General features: G+C 45.7%; 1 protein-coding gene across 1 annotated transcript in view; it reads right to left on the reverse strand.

The window, feature by feature from the left end:
- Nucleotides 1–2,294: 2,294 nt before the first annotated feature.
- LOC148107466 (small G protein signaling modulator 1-like) overlaps nucleotides 2,295–19,465 on the reverse strand; it is a 32,610-nt gene continuing 15,439 nt past the window's right edge. The window contains exons 2-5 of the mRNA XM_087857169.1: nucleotides 8,034–8,101; nucleotides 6,796–6,959; nucleotides 6,276–6,405; nucleotides 2,295–2,491 (exon numbers count right to left, since the gene is read on the reverse strand). Of these exons, the coding sequence (XP_087713295.1) occupies nucleotides 2,295–2,491; nucleotides 6,276–6,405; nucleotides 6,796–6,959; nucleotides 8,034–8,082 (540 nt within the window). The 5' untranslated portion in view covers nucleotides 8,083–8,101. The remainder of the gene's footprint in view (nucleotides 2,492–6,275; nucleotides 6,406–6,795; nucleotides 6,960–8,033; nucleotides 8,102–19,465) is intronic.

Here is a 19,465-nt window from a genome sequence, read left to right on the forward strand (position 1 = left end):
AGAGGGGACACTTAGAAAAGACCACACAGAGCCCACGTTTCCTGGAGGAGTGGAGCCCGTTACCCGGAGGGGGCAGATTAAAACCAACCAGCCAAGGGGACTCTGGGGGGACTACTGTTTCTACCCATTCGTCCACTTCACCTATCAGCTCTGGGGTCACTTTCTCCCCAACTCTCTGTGGTTTGCATGGGGCTGATTCGACCCCGTGCAGGATTCAGGCTGGAGGCACAGGCATTGGGTAAGACGTGGTCATGTGATCCGACCTGAGCCAATGAGAACGAGCCCTGGGACTTTCGTTGGAACTACGGGGAGATACACACTCTTTTCTCTGCTCGAGTTCCTAAGCCAGAGGGATGTAGGGCAGTGGCTGCTGGGATCCATTTCTGCCGCTGCATAGGAAGGGCCTGCCTGAGAATGAAACCATCACGGAGGCAGCCAGAGACAAGAGGTGAAGAAACAGAGACATTTGTGTTCTGAGCGTCTGGAACCAACCATGCCTGAAGTCACTGCACCTCTAGACTCCTCAGTTCTGCTGAGATTTTCTTCTGTATTTGAACCAGTCTGCAGTGGGTTTCTGTCACTTGTAGAAAGAGTTCTGACTTCTGAAGTGACCCAGCTAAACCAAACTGAGCCGAACTGGGACTCAGAGTCTGGCTGTTGCAAAGGAGGTGATGCCTCAGAGCTTCTCCTTGCATGGGAATTTGGGGGGGGGGCTGTTTTGGCTGAAAGAGGAGAGGGGAGTAAGGCCCTAGCACTGTTGGGGAAATCAAGGACTGCTGATGGGACTGCATTCTCACAGAGAACAGAGTGGAGGAATATCTGCATCTTTTTTTCTCAGGACATCCTGGGGACACTCAGGAAAACTCAACAAGACAGGAACAGGGGCATGGCTAAGGTGTTCCAGTTACACACATGGAGGCATTAAACATGAAAATCACCCTCGTCATGGCCTCAAGTTGGTGGGGCTCAGGCTTGCTCAGTTTACCTAAGAAGAGCACCACACGGACAGCTGTCCCACAGGGGACTTGGCTTGTGAAAGGTGATGAACTCCCCGTCACTCCAGGTGTGGAAGCAGATGCCACGAGAGGGGACACTAGGTTACAACAGCATTTTTCAATGGCCCCTGGACCACAGCCCAAGAATCACTTGGGATTTCTCCAATATGCGGATTCCTGGGCCCCGCACAGACCGACTCAATCGGGGCCCCTAAGGAAGTTGTCTGGGAACCAGTATCACCTCCCGCTGGTGATTCTGATGCACACAAACGTGGGAGACTCTCTGATTACAGGAAAGCTTCTCAAACTGAAACGTGCACACACGATCTTAGGATCCAGTGAAATGCAGATTCTGCTTCAGTAGGTCTGGCAAGATGGACTGAGATCTGCCCCAGGATGCTGCTGCAGGTCTGTGGACCACGTGCCGAAAGCAGGCCCTGGACGACTGCAAGAGTGTGATGCCAGCTCCCACCCCTTAAGCTCCTATGGCTGAAGACAGGACCACCCATGGGGCCAGGGGCCTGGCATGGAAAAAGGGGTTCCACTCTCCCCAGCCAGGCCAGGTGGGTTTGGTGGGAAACAAGACCAGTCTCATTATTGCACTGAGCAGCCCTGAAGACACATGAGATCTGTCGGCCAGGAGATAGATGATCTGGGGGGGTCTAACTTTATCCAATAAAATAAGAAGCGTCACTTAATTGAACATTTCCAGGGGCTGGGTACCACGTGCTGGCCACATTAGACCAGTATCTGATTTGTCCTTACAATAGCTATGCAAAGCAAGCATTCGTATCCCCATTCGGTGGAGAAGCAAATGGAGGCACATGTGGTTTGCAGTGAGTAGTATTGCTAGTTTCCGCCTTCCAAGAGCATGATAGGGCTGCGCTTCCTGGAATGTTGTGGATGAGGTCAATGAGGCGTGAGCAGAAAGAGTATGTGCTGCTCTCAGGGTGGAGCATTTCATTGTCCTTCAGGAGCCCCAGACCTACCTTTCCCTCTGTCACTGCGACTGGGAATATTCCAGAAGGTGTCGTTCCATCAGCCAGGCCCTTTAATGTGGTGCAAGCAGAGCCCCCAGCTGACCCACGAGAGACACACAGTACGCATGATAAATCAACCTCTGTTGTACTAAGCCATTGAGATTCCAGGACTGTTTGTTACTGCAACATAACCTTGGTTATCCTGACTGATACGTGTAAGGAAGCTAGGACTTCATGAGGCTAGGATTTAACCCAGACCTCGATGATCTCATAGCTTATGTTCCTCCTCTGAATTCAGTGCTGGGCAAGACATGGGTATCTACAAATCTTTGGCAAATCCTTCCACACCCTCCACCCACAGATTAAGCCCCTCATACCTCTCATGGTTGCAGCCATTGGACGAGCCACCATCGGCCAGGCCACTCTGTGAACAGGGTGAGCAGGAGGATTTCTGGGGGCTGGGTTGCCAAAGGGGCGGTAGGTTGCTCACGGAGACATCCATCAGGTCCTGGGGGACTGTGGTGGACAGGAGGGTCGGAGCAAGAGCCCCGGTTAAGCCTATGTGGGTCACAGAAAGCTCATCCCAAAGCAACCAGCTTGCCCCTAGGCCAGCACAGGGACAGGGAAAGACCCTGAATGTGACAGTCAGAGACAGCGACCCCAATCATTATCTGACCCAGACCTGTGAGCCCACCTGATCCAGGGAAAACCACCACCAAGATTTGGGGCCCTCAGCAGACAGGCAGAGCTGATGAGAGCTGAAGAGAGAGGAAGAAGTGGGGCATGGGGGGAAGAGAGACAGACAAGAGGGACAGACCCAGTCCCAGAGCAGGAGGCCGAGCCTCACCATGTTGTCATTCAAGCGTCCTCACAGGAGGCTGACAAGAAGGAAGAGGAGCCTGCTGGGGGCTTCTGGGGACGGCTCATAGTCCCGAGTCGCCAGAGACAGACTCTCTGGAAGACAGAGTCTACCGGGGAGACAGAAGGGAGCCTAACTCAACAGATGAGGCAGGGTGCCAAGGACGAGGGACCCAATGGAGCTCCTGCTGATGAGGCCACCTGCACTGTCCATCATCCTGAGCCATAGGGCTCTTCCATCAACAGGTCTCAAACAGGTGGGTTACCCCCACCCAGAATCACGTGGCGGGGGGCTTCTTAAAAAGCCATGCCTGTATCCTACCCCTGACCTACTGAATTTAAACCTCCTGGAGATACAGCCCTTAAATCCGTATATCCAAAAAAATTTTGATAACAGCAGCCACGTTCGAGAACCAAGAGAGCATGACTGATATCCTAACACGGACACTGGTGACTTGTGATCACATGGTCCCAGGATGCAGCACTTGGAGTGTCCCTCACCGCCTTCCCTGCCAGCTCCATGGAAACCGCCCCGTCTGCAGAGCCGCATGACAGACACAACGGTGACTCACACATTACAATTTCTATCACTAACTTCCTGGCCTCCTGGCAGTTCCAGACAGGTGCAAACATTTTATTTTCTCTAGGACAGGGCTCGGGAAACATTTTCCGTCAAGGGCCAGGCAGTAAACATTTTTAGGGTTCGTGAACCATTTGGCCGCGATCATAGCCACTCAACTTTGTCATCATCATGCAAACACAGCCATCCACAAGCTGCAAACACGTGAGCGTGGCTATGTTCCAATAACACTTTATTTATGGACACTGAAATCTGAGTTTCGTATTTTTACAGGTCACAAATATTACTCTTCTTTTGATTTTTTTCAATCATTAAAAAAATGTAAAAACCATTCTTAGCTCATGGGTCGCACTGAATGAGGTTGGCTCCGGCCCCTGGGCCCTGGTTTGCCAAGTCCTGACCTAGGAGATTGAGAAGGGTGCACATCTGTCCCACAGGCCCTGCCCCCTCAAGGATGACTGGTAATCCCTGGCCTCTTCCCTTGGGCTGCGAGGCTGGGAAGTTATGGACCCAGGGCCACTTGTCATCAGAGCTCAGTAGCTGACAGGGCCCAGCCCTAGCCACTGTTAGTGCAGAAAGCTCCTCCCCAAGCTGACTCACTGATGAGCTGGCCAAGAAAGACCAGTGAGCCCCTGTAAAATGTTCTAGAAAAGCATCCCCAGTTCTCCGCCAGTCTGAGGGAAGCATTGATCAGCTTCAGCAAGCTGTGGCCAGTATGCCTTGGCCCCGGCCCCAGCATCTCACACTCCACCAGCATCACCAGTGGACCCCTTCCCTATGGACCCCACAACACTCCAAGCTGCATTCTGCCACGTGGAGGCTGGACAGCGTGAGGGCATCCATTTGTCTCCGGCTTCCCTCGTCCTGGGGACCAAGACTCAAAAGACAGCATGGCAGAGGTGGCCAGCACCCAGCCCCAGGCATGGGAGGAGCCCAGACATTACTGGGGGGCTGCTGCTTCCGGCCCGACACGGGGAAGGTGGTGTCCCATCTGGCTCGCGCCCACTGACCGCCCCTGGCCACCACCAGCACGGACCGGCTGGTAGGAACCACCGTCCTGGCGGGGCTCGCGGAGCCGGGGGCAGGGCTGCCCAGGGGGTCAGGAGCAACTTGAGACACAAAACAAAAAGCACTAGTGAAATGAAATGTCTGAGGTGGGCAGAACCCTGAAACAGCCAAAGAACCCACTCCTCGGGGCTTGATCTCCCCCCTGCCCGGCTCTGCACAGCTCCCATGTATTGTGTTGGCTTTGAGGAAGAAAGAACGCTGATGTTTATAAAATGCCCTACTGTGTGCCGGCTGCTGTGCAGGGATTGCTTTATCAGCCTTAATGCCCCTGTGGGAGACGCATCTCTCCTCCCATTCTGCAGAGTGGAAACTGAGGCTCAGAATGGCAACACTACTGAACCATCCACGGCCCCAGCAGGTGGTAACTGGCATAACAGCTCTTTCCGACCGAGGTCCCCTTTCTCTTTCTGCTAACGACAGCTATCACTTACTGAGAGCAAATATTATTATTATTATTATCCCCTTTTACAGATTTGGGAACTGAGGCACAGATGGAAGCATCATGCCCAAGACCACCCAGTGAACAAATAGTGCAGCTGGGATTCTGACCCAGGGCATCAGACCCCAAGACCCTATTCACACTCTCCTGACCGATATCCCCCCTCAACCTCATCCATCCTCTGTCCAGACCAGCAGTTCTCAACTGGGGCAATTCTGGCCCCTCAAGGACATTTGGCGATGTCTGGCGACATTTTTTGTTGTCGCAACCTGAGAATTTGCTAGATGCTATTGGCATCTATCCAGTGGGTAGAGACCAGGGATGCTGCTTGCCATCCTATAATGGACAAGACCCCCCCTCCCAAACACACAATTATTCATCCAATGTGTCAACCCCGCCCTAGGCCAGCTCTGTTCAATAGGAATCTTCCCTGAGCCACCAGCTTATTTTAGAAGTTTCTAGTAGCCACACTAAAAGGGGGGAAAGAAACAGATGAAATCAATTTCAACAGTATATTCTGTTTGACCTAGTGTATCCCTAATGTTACCATTTTAACATAGAGTCAATATAACATTGCTGATGAGATATTTTACATTCTTTCCTATTGTTGCTCCAAAGTCTCCAGAATGCAGGGTGTCTTTTACACTTAAGGCACATCTCTCTTCGAACTCGTTGCATTTCAAGTGCTCGGGAGCCACACGTGGCTCACGCCTACCACGCCAGATGGTACAGACAGTCTCAGCAACACAGGAGTCTGAAAATGCCCTCCTCTGACTCTGAGCCTGTCTGCACGGTTCAGAACTTGTCTTTGCCTCCTCTGTGCACACAGACCGGGTGGTGGAGACAGAGGCAGGAAGACACTGAGAGGGGGTTTAGAACCATTTATGGCCCCTCATCCCTCCCACAGGGCCAAACTCTTCTCTCTTATTACTTGAGGCAGGCATCTGCAAACTTTTTCTATAAAGGGCCAGATAGTAACTATTTTTGGCTTTGTGGACCATACGGTCTCTGTCACAACACTCCCACTCCGCTGCTGCGGTGTGAGAGCAGCCACACACAATATGGATATGAATGGGCGGGACTGTGTTCCAATAAAACTTTATTTACAAAAGTAGGCAGGGGGCCGAATTTGGACCACAGGAAGGAGTCTGCCCATTTCTGATGTAGGCACTTCTTCAGAAAGGACGTCCTTGTTCTCAAAGATTCTGAAAACCATACATGACTGCTTGTGTTAGCTCTGTGAGGCTCAGGCCCCTGGGAAAAAAACCACTTGTCCTCTAGTTCCAAACACCTGGAATCATTTTCATGATCAGCTAACATCTGGATCCAGGGGGCCCAGAGACGGGGCAGCTTACCGAATTCAGACCGCATGCCGGGGCAGATGGTCCTGAACACGTAATCTGTGGCCTCGTCGTCTTCCTTGTCTGAAGACGTGGACTCGGAACCCTGAGGGCTTCGCTTGCGCAGTTTGGGAAATACTTTGCCCTGAAAGAAGGTGTCCTATTGCACAGTCCTTGGGATACACCTGTCCCCACAATCTGCACAGCCTGAGGGTTTCAGTGGGGTGTGTATGTGCCCACAAAGCCACTTAAGGATCCATGGGCAAGAATGACCACTCCTCCGGGTGCCTGGGTGGCTCAGTCGGTTAAGCATCTGACTCTTGATTTCGGCTCAAGTCATGATCTCAGGGTCGTGAGATCCGGCCCCAAGTCTTGGGTTGGGTGCGGAGCCTACTTGGGATTCTCCCTCTCCCCCACCCCTCCCCCACCCTGCTTGCACACACACGCATGCACCTCTCTTTCAAAAAATAAAGAATGACCACTCCCCGTAGCTGACCCCCACCCCAGCCTCCCTGGGTCCCCTGTGATCACTCACCTTTCCCCGCTGAGACCAGAGTGGAGGGTCCAGCTGCCCATGAGGGAGCAGCCCATTTTCCAGGCACGAGAGGAACTGCAGGAGGTGCCCTCCCTTGGGGAAGCAGAAAGGCGGCCTCTGGATCCCGTCCTGGCTGACCAGCACCACTGTCCCGCCGCTGTCCACTGCCACCACGACCCAGCCAGAGGAGATCCAGCGGGAAGTCAGTATGAGGCATGGGTATGGGGCCCTCCCGGCATACACATCCCCCCAGGCATGTCAAACCAGACCCACAGACCTGCTCCAAGGCTCTGAGAAAGGCCTGGGCAGAAGGTCAGGGCCAGTTTTTAGCCCCCGCCAAGCCTCTTCCACCCCACCTGCCACGGTCACTGACCAGGAAGTAGAGGACATGATCCAGAAGACTATGTTTGGCCCCGATGAAGTCACCCCCCAAAGGAAATGATGCCCCTAAACATGTGATGTCCCTCTACACCCTCAATCACCCTCTACGAATCAGCCTGACCTATTTCTTCATGGAGGCTTGCAGACCTATCCCTTCTCAGGGCAGTAGTTGACTTGCTAGCACGTATTGAGCGCTTACTGTATATAGCACAGCATGTTAAAGGCAGTGTCTTACTGGAATACTCAAAATAGACCTATGAGGTATATCTCTTATTGTGTGTTTTACAAGTGATGAAACCAAGGCTCAGAGAGGCGATGTAATTTGCCCAGGGCTGCACAGTAGGGCCTGGATCTGAACCCAGATCTGTCTCACTAACTAAGCTTCATGTTTTGTGCCTTGGTGGGGCATGGATCACTTGCTTTCTACAGCAGGATGGCCTTTTGCTTGTTCTGAATGTGCCTTCTCTGAGCCTTAAAGGAGAACTCTAGTTATTAATCCCAGATCTTGAGAGCACAGGCTTTGGAATGATAAAGACCTGATTTCGAGTCCAAACTCAGGAGTTCCCGGGGTGTGTGACCTCGTGCCAAGCTGTTTAGAGCCCTGCTTGGCACATCGTAAGCGCTCAATAGGCGTGAGCAGCTAATACCATGGGTTTGGTGCTGAGCCCTTATCATATGTCACAGGATGTTCACAACAACGCCAGGAGTAGGTGCTGTTGTGATTCCGTTTTACAGATGGGGAAACTGAGGCTCAGCGAGAGGTCACTTGTTTGAGGCTGCACAGGTACTAAGGAGGTGGGGCCAGGCAGGGGAGCCAGGAGGAACACCCCAGCCCCGTGCTCCCCCATGGTCCCTACCTTGCTGATGGCAGTGCAGGTACACAATCTCCTCCAGGCAGATGGTCATGGCATAGTCCCAGTAGACGCTGGAAGGGGAGGGATGGTTAGGTCCGCAGGATGCCTGCTCACCGATTCGTGGCAAAGGGCCCAGGAGGCCACGAAACCACACCCATGGGCTCCTGCACCCTTCTCACTAGGACCCACCTGTCTCCAACATCTGTATTCCAGGCTTCCCAGAATCCATCTCCCCTTCTTTGGTCCCAGCACCCCAGTTTTCTAAGGACCACTCCTCTCTTAACCCCAGTCCATGTGGCTGAGGCGGAGTCCACCCACCCTCTATGCCAGGATTCCAGGAATGGCCATCTGACCCCAGCCTGGCCGGTCAGCATTTTCCACTGTTCCAGCCAAGTGACTGGTTTAGGGATGGCCCTGCAACCCAAGCAGAAATAATGAGGCTCGGAGAGAGAGTTAAGATGGCAGAGGAGTAGGGGGTCCCCTTTTTCAGCCGGTCCCCTGAGTCGAGCTGGATAGGTACCAGACCAGCCTAAACACCCACGGAATCAGCCTGAGACGCAGGAAGATACATCTGGATCTCTACAAATGAACATCTCTAGCACTGAGCATTGAGGTACAAAGTGGGGGAGCCGTGAATCCCCGCACAGATATTGGAAGATAAACAGAAGGGGGAGGGAGCCACCGTGCTCGGGCACCGACCGGGAAGCAGGAGCCACCTGCACGGGGGAGTGGGCGGGCTCCCGGACTGGCACCCGCAAGAGAGAGAGCAGACTGAGACCGTAAGCCTGGGAACGCGCCCGACCAGAGTGAAAACCAACGCCCCGGAGTGCTCACTGGAACCGGACTGATACCGGGAGCTCGGGAGTGTGCGCGCGTCCAAACTGAAAACCAGAGCTCTGGAGTGCACACTCAAACTAGGCTGAAACCAACAGTTTGGGAGTGCGCGTGCGCGACCAGACTGAAAACCGGTGCTCCGGAGCACCCCGGACCACACTGAAACCGAGAGCTCGGGAGCGCACGCGGGAACCGGGGCGGCTGGCGGTGTTCGAAGCACAAAGGATAGGGACTTGCCAGCCCTGGAAGCGAGGACTGGGAGAGTGGCTGTGGGGCGCACAACCCGGGACACTTCAGGGTTTTTAGCAGCACCAACAGAAACAGAGGTAAAGTGGCCAGGAGAGTTCAGTGGAGAGCGGACTGTGATCTCTCTGTTCTGAGACAGAGGCTAGGATTCAGCCACTGCTGCTCTGACTCTCAGAAGAGGCACAGAAAACCATCAGGGAAAGCTGCCAGAGAACAAAAGCCCGGAATTACCAGCTCACATTGTGCCCATCCCCATCCCCCCTCGCAGGGGACGGGGCAACTCTACCCAAACAGGGGTGCCTGAGTATCAGTGCGGCAGGCCCCTCCCCCAGAAGGCAGGCTGAAAAATCAAGAAGCCCACATTCCTAAGGTCCCTATAAAACAAAAGCACGCTGCCTGGGTCCTGGTCAATAATTTGGGCTCTGGGCATCCCGGCTACCTCTCCTCATCAGAATGACGAGAAGGAGAAATACCCCCCAGCAAAGAAAAGACCATGAGTCTGTGGCCTCTGCCACAGAACTGATATTTATGGATATAACCAAATTGTGAGAAATGGAGTTCAGAGTAACAATGGTCAAGATGATGTGTAGACTTGAAGAAAATATTAACGAGAATATAGAATCTCTAAGGGCGGAAATGAGAGCGAATCTGGCAGAAATTAAAAATGCTATGAATCAAATGCAGTCTAAACTAGAGGCTCTGACGGCTAGGGTGAATGAGGCAGAAGAAGGAATTAGTGAAATGGAGGATGGGATGGTAGAAGGGAAAGTTAAAATGAAACTTGGCTCAAAAAAATCCAATCTCAAGAATGTAGGTTACGGGAGATTACTGACTCAATGAAACGTTCCAATGTCAGAATCATCAGCATCCCCGAAGGGGTGGAAAAAGAGAGAGGTCTAGAAGAGATATTTGAACAAATTGTAGCTGAAAACTTCCCTAATCTAGCAAAGGATTCAAGCATTCGTGTTCAAGAGGCAGAGAGGACCCGTCCCAAATTCAACCACGACAAACCTACGCCACGCCCGTCATGTCATAGTGCATTTCGTAACTATTAGATTGAAGGATGCAGTATTGAAAGCGGCCAGGGCAAAGAAATTTCTCACATACAAAGGCAAAAATATCAGGATTACGTCAGACTTGTCTACACAGACCTGGAATGAGAGAAAGGGTTGGGGGGGGGCATTTTTAAAGCTCTTTCAGAGAAAAACATGCAGCCAAGGATCCTTTATCCAGCAAGGCTGTCATTCAGAATTGATGGACAGATAAGGACCTTCCAGAATCGCCAGACACTGACCAATTTCATAACCACGAAACCAGCCCTACAGGAGATATTAAGGGGGGGTTCTATAAAAGTAAAAAGGCCCAAGAGTGATACAGAACAGAAAGCTACAATCTATAGAAACAAAGACTTTACAGGCAACATGACCTCATTAAAATCATATTTCTCAGTAATCATTCTCAATGTGAATGGCCTAAATGCTCCCATAAATGCCACAGGGTTGCAGATTGGATAAAAAGACATGACCCATCCATTTGCTGTCTACAAGAGACTCATTTTGAACCTAAAGATACATCCAGACTGAAAGTGAAGGGATGGAAAACCATTTTTCATGCCAGTGGACCTCAAAAGAAAGCTGGGGTAGCAATTCTCAGATCAGACAGATTGGATTTTACTAAAGACTGTAGTTAGAGACACAGTAGGACACTATATTATTCTTAAAGGATGTATCCAACAAGTGGATATGACAATTATAAATGTCTATACCCCCAACAGGGGAGCAGCAAGATACACAAGCCAACTCTTAACCAGAATAAAGAGACATATAGATAAAAATATGTTAATAGTAGGGGACCTCAACACTCTGCTCACAGACAGATCACCTAAGCAGAAAATCAACAAAGAAACAAGGCTTTGAATGAGATACTAGACCAGATGGACCTCATAGATATATATATATATATAGAACACTACACCCCAGAACAAAAGAATACTCATTCTTTTCGAATGCACATGGAACTTTCTCCAGAATAGACCATATACTGGGTCACAAAACAGGTCTCAACCGATACCAAAAGACTGAAATTATTCCCTGCATATTCTCAGGCCACATGCTTTGAAATTGGAACTCAATCAAAAGGAAAAATTTGGAAGAAACTCAAATACTTGGAAACTAAGAACCATCCTGCTCAAGAATGATTCGATAAACCAGGAAATCAAAAATCAATTTAAACAATTTATGGAGAATAACAAAAATGAAAACACAATGGTCCAAAACCTACGGGACACTGCAAAGGCAGCCCTAAGGGGGAAATACATAGCCATCCCGGCCTCACTCAAAAGAATAGAAAAATCTAAAATGCAGTTTTTATATTCTGACCTCAAGAAGCTGGAACAGGAACAGAAGAACAGGCCTAACCCATGCACGAGAAAGCAGTTCAAGATTAGAGCAGAGATCAATGAATTAGAAACAAAGAGCACAGTAGTTCAGATCAACAGAATTAGAAGCTGGTTCTTTGAAAGAATAAATAAGATCAATAAGCCACTGGCAAGACTTATTCAAAAGAATAGAGAAAGGACCCAAATTAATAAAATTATGAATGAAAAGGGAGAGGTCACAACTAACACCAATGAAATAGGAAGGATCATTAGAAACTTTTATCAACAGCTTTATGCCAATAAATTAAACAACCTGGCAGAAATGGATGCCTTCCTGGAAACCTATAAACTACCAAAACTGAAACTGGAAGAAATTGATTTTTTAAACAGACCAATTAATTATAAGAGATTGAAGCAGTGATCAAAAATCTCCCGAAAAACAAGACTCCAGGGCCTGATGGATTCCCCAGGCAATTCTACCAAACATTCAAAGAAGAAATAATACCTATTCTCCTGAAGCTGTTTCAAAAAACTAGATACAGAAGGAAAACTAGCAAACTCATTCTATGAGGCCAGTATTACTTTGCCTGATCCCCAAACCAGGCAAAGACCCCCTCAAAAAGGAGAATTACAGACCGATTTCCCTGATGAATATGGATGCCAAAATTCTCAACAAGATCCTAGCTAATAGGATCCAACAGTACATTAAAAGGATTATCCATCATGACCAAGTGGGATTCATCCCTGGGATGCAAGGGTGGTTCAACATTCGCAAATCGATCAGTGTAACAGATCATATCAACAAGAGTCAAGAACCATACAATCCTCTCAATAGATGCAGAAAAAGCATTTGACAAAATACAGCATCGTTTCCTGATTAAAACACTTCAGAGTGTAGGGATAGAGGGTACATTCCTCAATTTCATAAAAACCATCTATGAAAAGCCTACAGCAAATATCATTCGCAATGGGGAAAAGCTGGAAGCCTTTCCCTTAAGATCAGGAACACGACAAGGATGCCCACTCTCGCTACTATTATTCAACATAGTACTAGAAGTCCTTGCAACAGCAATCAGACAACAAAAAGGGATCAAAGATATCCAAATCGGCAAAGAAGAAGTCAAACTGTCTCTCTTCGCAGATGACATGATACTCTATATATGGAAAACCCAAAGAATTCACCCCCAAACTACTAGAAGTTATAGAGCAATTCAGTAATGTGGTGGGATACAAAATCAATGCTCAGAAACCAGTTGCATTTCTATACACGAACAATGAGACTGAAGAAAGAGAAATCAGGGAATCCATTCCACTTACGATAGCACCAAAAACCATACATTATCTCGGAATTAACTTAACCAGAGAAGTAAAGGATCTGTATTCTAGAAACTACAAATCACTCTTGAAAGACATTGAAGAAGACACAAAAAGATGGAAAAACATTCCATGCTCGTGGATCGGAAGAATTAACATAGTCAAAATGTCTATGCTACCCAGAACAATCTACACTTTCAATGCCATCCTGATCAAAATACCAATGACATTTTACAAAGAACTGGAACAAACAGCCCTTAAATTTGTGTGGAACCAGAAAAGGCCCAGAATCGCCAAGGAACTGTTGAAAAGGAAAAACAAAGCTGGGGGAATCACAAGGCCAGATTTCGAGCTGTACTACAAAGCTGTGATCACAAAGACAATATGGTACTGGCACAAAAACAGACACACAGACCAATGGAACAGGATAGAGAACCCAGAAATGGACCCTCGGCTCTTTGGGCAACTAATCTTTGACAAAGCAGGAAAAAACATCCAGTGGAAAAAAGACAGTCTCTTCAATAAATGGTGCTGGGAAAATTGGACAGCTACAGGCAAAAGAATGAAACTTGACCACTCTCTCACACCATACAAAAAGATAAACTCCAAATGGATGAAAGACCTCGATGTGAGACAGGATTCCATCAAAATCCTAGAGGAGAACATAGGCAGCAACCTGTAGGACATCGGCCACAGCAACATTTTTCATGATACATCTCCAAAGGCAAGAGAAACAAAAGAAAAAATGAACTTGTGGGGCTTCATCAAGATAAAAAGCTTCTGCACAGCCAAGGAAACAGTCAAAAAAACTAAGAGGCAGCCCACGGAATGGGAGAAGATATTTGCAAATGACACTACAGATAAAAGACTGGTACCCAAGATCTACAAAGAACTGCTCAAACTCAATACACGAGAAACAAATAAACAAATCAAAAAATGGGCAGAAGATATGAACAGACACTTTTCCAATGAAGACATACAAATGGCTAACAGACACATGAAAAAATGTTCAAAATCATTAGCCATCAGAGAAATTCAAATCAAAACCACACTGAGATAGCACCTTCCGCCAGTTGGAATGGCAAAAATTGACAAGGCAGGAAACAACAATCGTTGGAGAGGATGTGGAGAAAGGGGATCCCTCCTACGTTGTTGGTGGGAATGCAAGTTGGTACAGCCACTCTGGAAAACAGTGTGGAGGTCCCTTAAAAAGTTAAAAATTGAGCTACCCTATGACCCAGCCATTGCACTACTGGGTATTTACCCCAAAGATACAGACGTAGTGAAGAGAAGGGCCATTAAGCACCCCAATGTTCATAGCAGCATTGTCCACAATAGCTAAATCGTGGAAGGAGCCAAGATGCCCTTCAACAGATGACTGGATTAAGAAGATGTGGTCCATATATACAATGGAATATTACTCAGCCATTAAAAAGAACGATTTCTCAACATTTGCTACAATATGGATTGGACTGGAGGCGATAATGCTAAGCGAAATAAGTCAAGCAGAGAAAGACAATTATCATATGGTTTCACTCATTTATGGAACATAAGAAATAGGAAGATTGGTAGGAAAAGAAGGGGAAGAAGAAAGGGGGGGTAAACAGAAGGGGGAATGAACCATGAGAGACTATGGACTCTGGGAAGCAAACTGAGGACTTCAGAGGGGAGGGGGGTCCGGGAATGGGATAGACTGGTGATGGGTAGTAAGGAGGGCACATATTGCATGGTGCACTGGGTGTTGTTCGCAAGTAATGAATCATGGAACTTTACATCGAAAACTAGGGATGTACTGTATGGTGACTAACATAATAAAAAAAATAAAATAAAAAAATGGATAGCAAAAAAGAAAAAATTAAAAGTAATTTGAAAATAAAAAACAAGATTAAATTTTAGTTTCAACATAATCAATACAAATGAGTTGAACTAATCAATTAAAACACAGACATCAATTTGGAATAAAAATTTAAAAAAATAAATTTCTTTATATTAATTATATTAATTCATTATTACTTAAACTGATTAAAACCACATTTTACATATATTCTAGGCAATAATATATATACATGCATGTATATACATATGTATGTATGTATATTATGTGCATATACATACATATGTTTGTATACACATATATACTATATACATATGAAAGGTATTTGAAATGAAACCATCATTTCCCTGACTGTAGCATCAAAAATGTGGCAGTAAGAATCCAATAAATGACATTTCTATCAATAAAATAGCTTATAATTACAAAATTCCTTGATTATACATTTTGTCCCAGACCCTGCTAAATATGTGTATGGGATATTTATTCATGCTACAGATCTTATTAAATATGTGTATAAGATATTCATAGACCCTACTAAATATGTGGATGAGATTCCAGTTCATTCATATAAATTATTCTTTTCCACTGAAATAAGATTCTTGACAAAGTTATTTAATAAGACTCTCTGCATTTTGATTGACTATTGCTGTGTAACAAACTGCTCCAATAATTAATGGCTTATAACAGCAACGATTTATTATTTCTCCTGATTTTGTGGGTTGAATGAGTCCATCTTGGCCATTCCGCTTATATGGAGATGACTGAGCTTACTAGGTTGCTTTCAGATGGTGGTTTGGCTAGGCTAGAAAGTCCAGATAAATCCTGTACACTTCTCTCTGTCTACACGCGCTGCCTGCCTATAGACAGCTTGGACTTCTTTACACTGTAACTATAATACAAGAGAACAGCACAATTTGCAAGTGTTTATAAAATTTCTATTTGTGTGGTGCTTACAATCGTTAAATTGTCTAAAGAAAGTCACAAGGTCAGGCGTAGAGTCAATGTATGAGGGGACCGCACAAGACATAAATACAGGGAGTGGTTCACTGGGGAATAGTTAATAGTAACAACACTATTTTCACCGTGGTACCACCTCACTCAAACAATCAAAATCTAATTAATTGTGTCTCCATGTTTAAAGGCACCTTTGTCTTTGAACCTTTGCTTCTAAAATAGCATCTGCAACGTAACCCAGTTACGTGAAAATTTAGTATTCTGAGTCACTTTCTAATCGCTCCCCCATATATGAGAAACCTAGAAAACATGTTCTTTCCCAAATTATGTTTAAAGTTATGATACGATTTTTGCAATGTGAGAAGTGACCTATGGGACCAGATGACACAGGTTCAAATCCCAACTGTCGTTTAAAATAACTTCATGACCTCAGGCAAGGTATTTAAAACTCTTCTATAAGAATCCAATTTCTCGTTTGTGAAACCAGAGTTAATATACATATGGTTATGAAAACAATGCTTTGTGACACGTTTTGTTTAACAATGAAAATAAGGATGAGAACGAGTATGTTAATAATGATGAAGACGACATTATTGTTAAATGATGATAAGGGGCGTAAACCCAAACCAAAACTTCCTTTCGTTCAAAACTGCCAGCAACGACTGGGAAGTTAAGAGCATTGCTCTAGTCTCACAGTGAATTTTTTTTTTAAGACTTCATTTATTTATTTATTTATTTATTTATTTGACAGAGATAGAGACAGCCAGTGAGAGAGGGAACACAAGCAGGGGGAGTGGGAGAGGAAGAAGCAGGCTCATAGCGGAGGAGCCTGACGTGGGGCTCGATCCCACAACGCCGGGATCACGCCCTGAGCCGAAGGCAGACACTTAACCGCTGTGCCACCCAGGCGCCCCTCACAGTGAATTTTTAGTAAGTTTAACATTGCATATATTTATGCCATCAATTAATATCATGTAAGCCTACTGCACATTACATATGGATTTCAAACTCATTTTCAGCTCTTCTTTTGCTTTATTTACTAAATATTTAGTTGGTACTGAAGTTCTGCAGCTACGGGTCTGCCCATCCTTTTTTCCTGAACATAAATGGTAATATTTCTCCACTGGAATTATTTTGCTTTTCAGTGGAAAACAGGCAATTTAAATGTAAACATCTCTAGGGATTTTTCAGACTGCACAGGATTATTCTGTACACTGCTTACCAGAGAGAGCCATTTAATACCCCGTAACAGAGAGCAGTCCCTGAGTCTGTATCTCGAGGTAATGTGAGCAACTTTGCTTCATTCAGTTCCAGACTAAGGATGCACTTCACGGCAGAGATATGGAAATACTCTCAGGACAAATCTGCTCGCGTGGTAGGTCTAACATCCCACTGAAAATATTAACTTGAAAATGCAAATTTAAAACTATCTGCAGAATGGATTTTTATTTCTCAGATTTGAGAGATATCAAATCATATAAAAATATCATATTTTAAATCCCAACAATTTCGTCTTAAGAAAGCATACCACCAATTTCCATTTGTGAATTCATCTATGTAAGGGATTTTTTTATAGGTAAAAGATGATGATTTTCATTTTGTTTTAAGTGGCATTCAACAATTATTATTGAATAAATCACTCAAATACTAAACTAGACTCCTAAATACACAAAGAACCAAAAACTTTTCTTTTCTACATCTATTCTTGATTTCTTCTTTGGATTTACTAATAAAGTGTATTAAACTACATTAATGACAATTTAAAGAAAGTAGAAAAAAGTAAAACTTGCCAGGTTTTCAAGAATATACTGACGTCGAGGATTCAACTGACATTTTGGATAAGGTTCTGAAAAAGTGACATATGAGCCCCAATGAGTAACTCAACGATGCGGATTTTCATACTGAGGAATGAGCAAAAATACCTTAGAAATCACCACACTGAATTAGACTAAAAGTGACACATTTTATCAAGGGTCACACATTTTACTGATGAGTTATGATTATTTCATTCAACTTTAAAACGTAACCCACTTCCTTCACTGAAGAGCTCCAACACATATTTACAGCATTTCACCTGTGGTTTATTTTGCAGATAACATTTTCATGTATCAGTAAGCTTAACGGTGGGGTATTTTTCTTCACACACTTCTACTTGGATGACTGCAACTGAAATGCTGTAAAGCATTAGGGTCAACCCTAAGGACCTGTATACATGTGACCATTTTTAAACAAAAACATGGAAATTCCAAATATCTTCATTGATAATCTGTGGCTACGAAGGATTGCTTCTAGTCTTAGGAGTATTGTTTTGAATTCCAGAAATAGAAGTTGATCGATTTTTTCAGCTTCAATAACTGATTCAAATATGGTCAATATAATCCACAGTTATTAGGTTTCTAGGCTTGACCGAGAGTTTGAGCAAGCTGGAACCCTTATGTTGCCTTAGTATCTAGTTTTCTTAATCGAACACTCTAACAATCAGGCCAGCTGTCTTTTGAAGAGATGACCTGGCGAACGTTACAGTAGTCTTAGCAGGGAAAAGATAAGCAAGGCTTCTTTTAACTTATTTCTGGAGCAATGACAACTATAATGAGGACTTTCATATACTTACTTTTAAGTACAAATCATTCACGATCACAGGGACATTGAGGATGGTTACCTTTGCAGGTCAATTTGTTGATGTAACATTAATGCCATTTAGTCACTGCGGATTTAAGTACCTTCGAATTAACCACTAATAGTTGCGAACTTCTGTGTACTTCCTCTTACAAACCCCCTGGCACAGCCTCCAACAACTTCCCACGCATTTCACAGTTTATTCTTAGTGAGAAGTGCTTCTTTCCTTCTGAACTCTCACGTTACGGGCTAAGGAAAATGAGTGTAGTTTTCTTTTCATTGCGGTCTATATCTAAGTACTTCTCACCAGGAGAGCTTCAGAATTTTGCTGTAAGCTAAATGCATGTTTCTCTAAATGGTAGCTTTGACCTGTGAAACGTGAAATGGTTCTTTTAATGGAAAAATTCCCAAATAGCTAAGGGTTGGATAGTTCACTAAATAATTCTTAAAACAAAACTATGATAATTTATACATTCTTTTAATATGTTATATATATATTTTTAAGATTTTATTTATTTATTTGACAGAGAGAGACAGCCAGCGAGAGAGGGAACACAAGCAGGGGGACTGGGAGAGGAAGAAGCAGGCTCCCAGCGGAGGAGCCTGATGCGGGGCTCGATCCCATAACACCAGGATCACGCCCTGAGCCAAAGGCAGACGCTTAACGACTGAGCCACCCAGGCGCCCCAATATGCTATATATTTTAATATATGATATGTTTACCATAGTGATCATTATATTTTCTATAGCAACTATACCAAAGAGGTGGATTCAAAATTTCCAAGGCTCTTGGCTTAGATCGGAACTCAAACATGAAAGGAATTCTTCCAGAGTCAAACCATTTCTGAATCTGTGAGCTTCCAAAAAGACCTCCCTGAAGCTATCGCGCAAATGGAAAAAAAGCTGGAGCTGCAATCCTCACGTCACCCAACGTGAACTGGGTACTGGCCTCTCCCAAGGTGTCTACGGTTCTTCTGAAATACTCTGCAGTATTCTATACACAGTCAACTCTTTGACTCAAGCAGGCATCGGTCTTCTTTAGGAGAGGCTCACAGGCCCACAAGATAGTCATTCAGGATTCTGTCCTCAGGGGACTCCTGTTTTCAGATTCTATGATAGTCTGTGTGATAGGGCCAGAAATGGCGGGCTACTGGTCACAAATGGCTGTGTGTCCATGACCGGAGACGAGGCTGGAGAGGATGGACTGTGTGGCATTCTATCAAGCCAGAGGGAAGGAAGCCAGCCTTTATGAAGTGCCTA

Source organism: Ursus americanus, chromosome 30 (assembly GCF_024610735.1).
Source record: "Ursus americanus isolate L20-20 chromosome 30, mUrsAme1.1.p, whole genome shotgun sequence".
NCBI lineage: Eukaryota > Metazoa > Chordata > Mammalia > Carnivora > Ursidae > Ursus > Ursus americanus.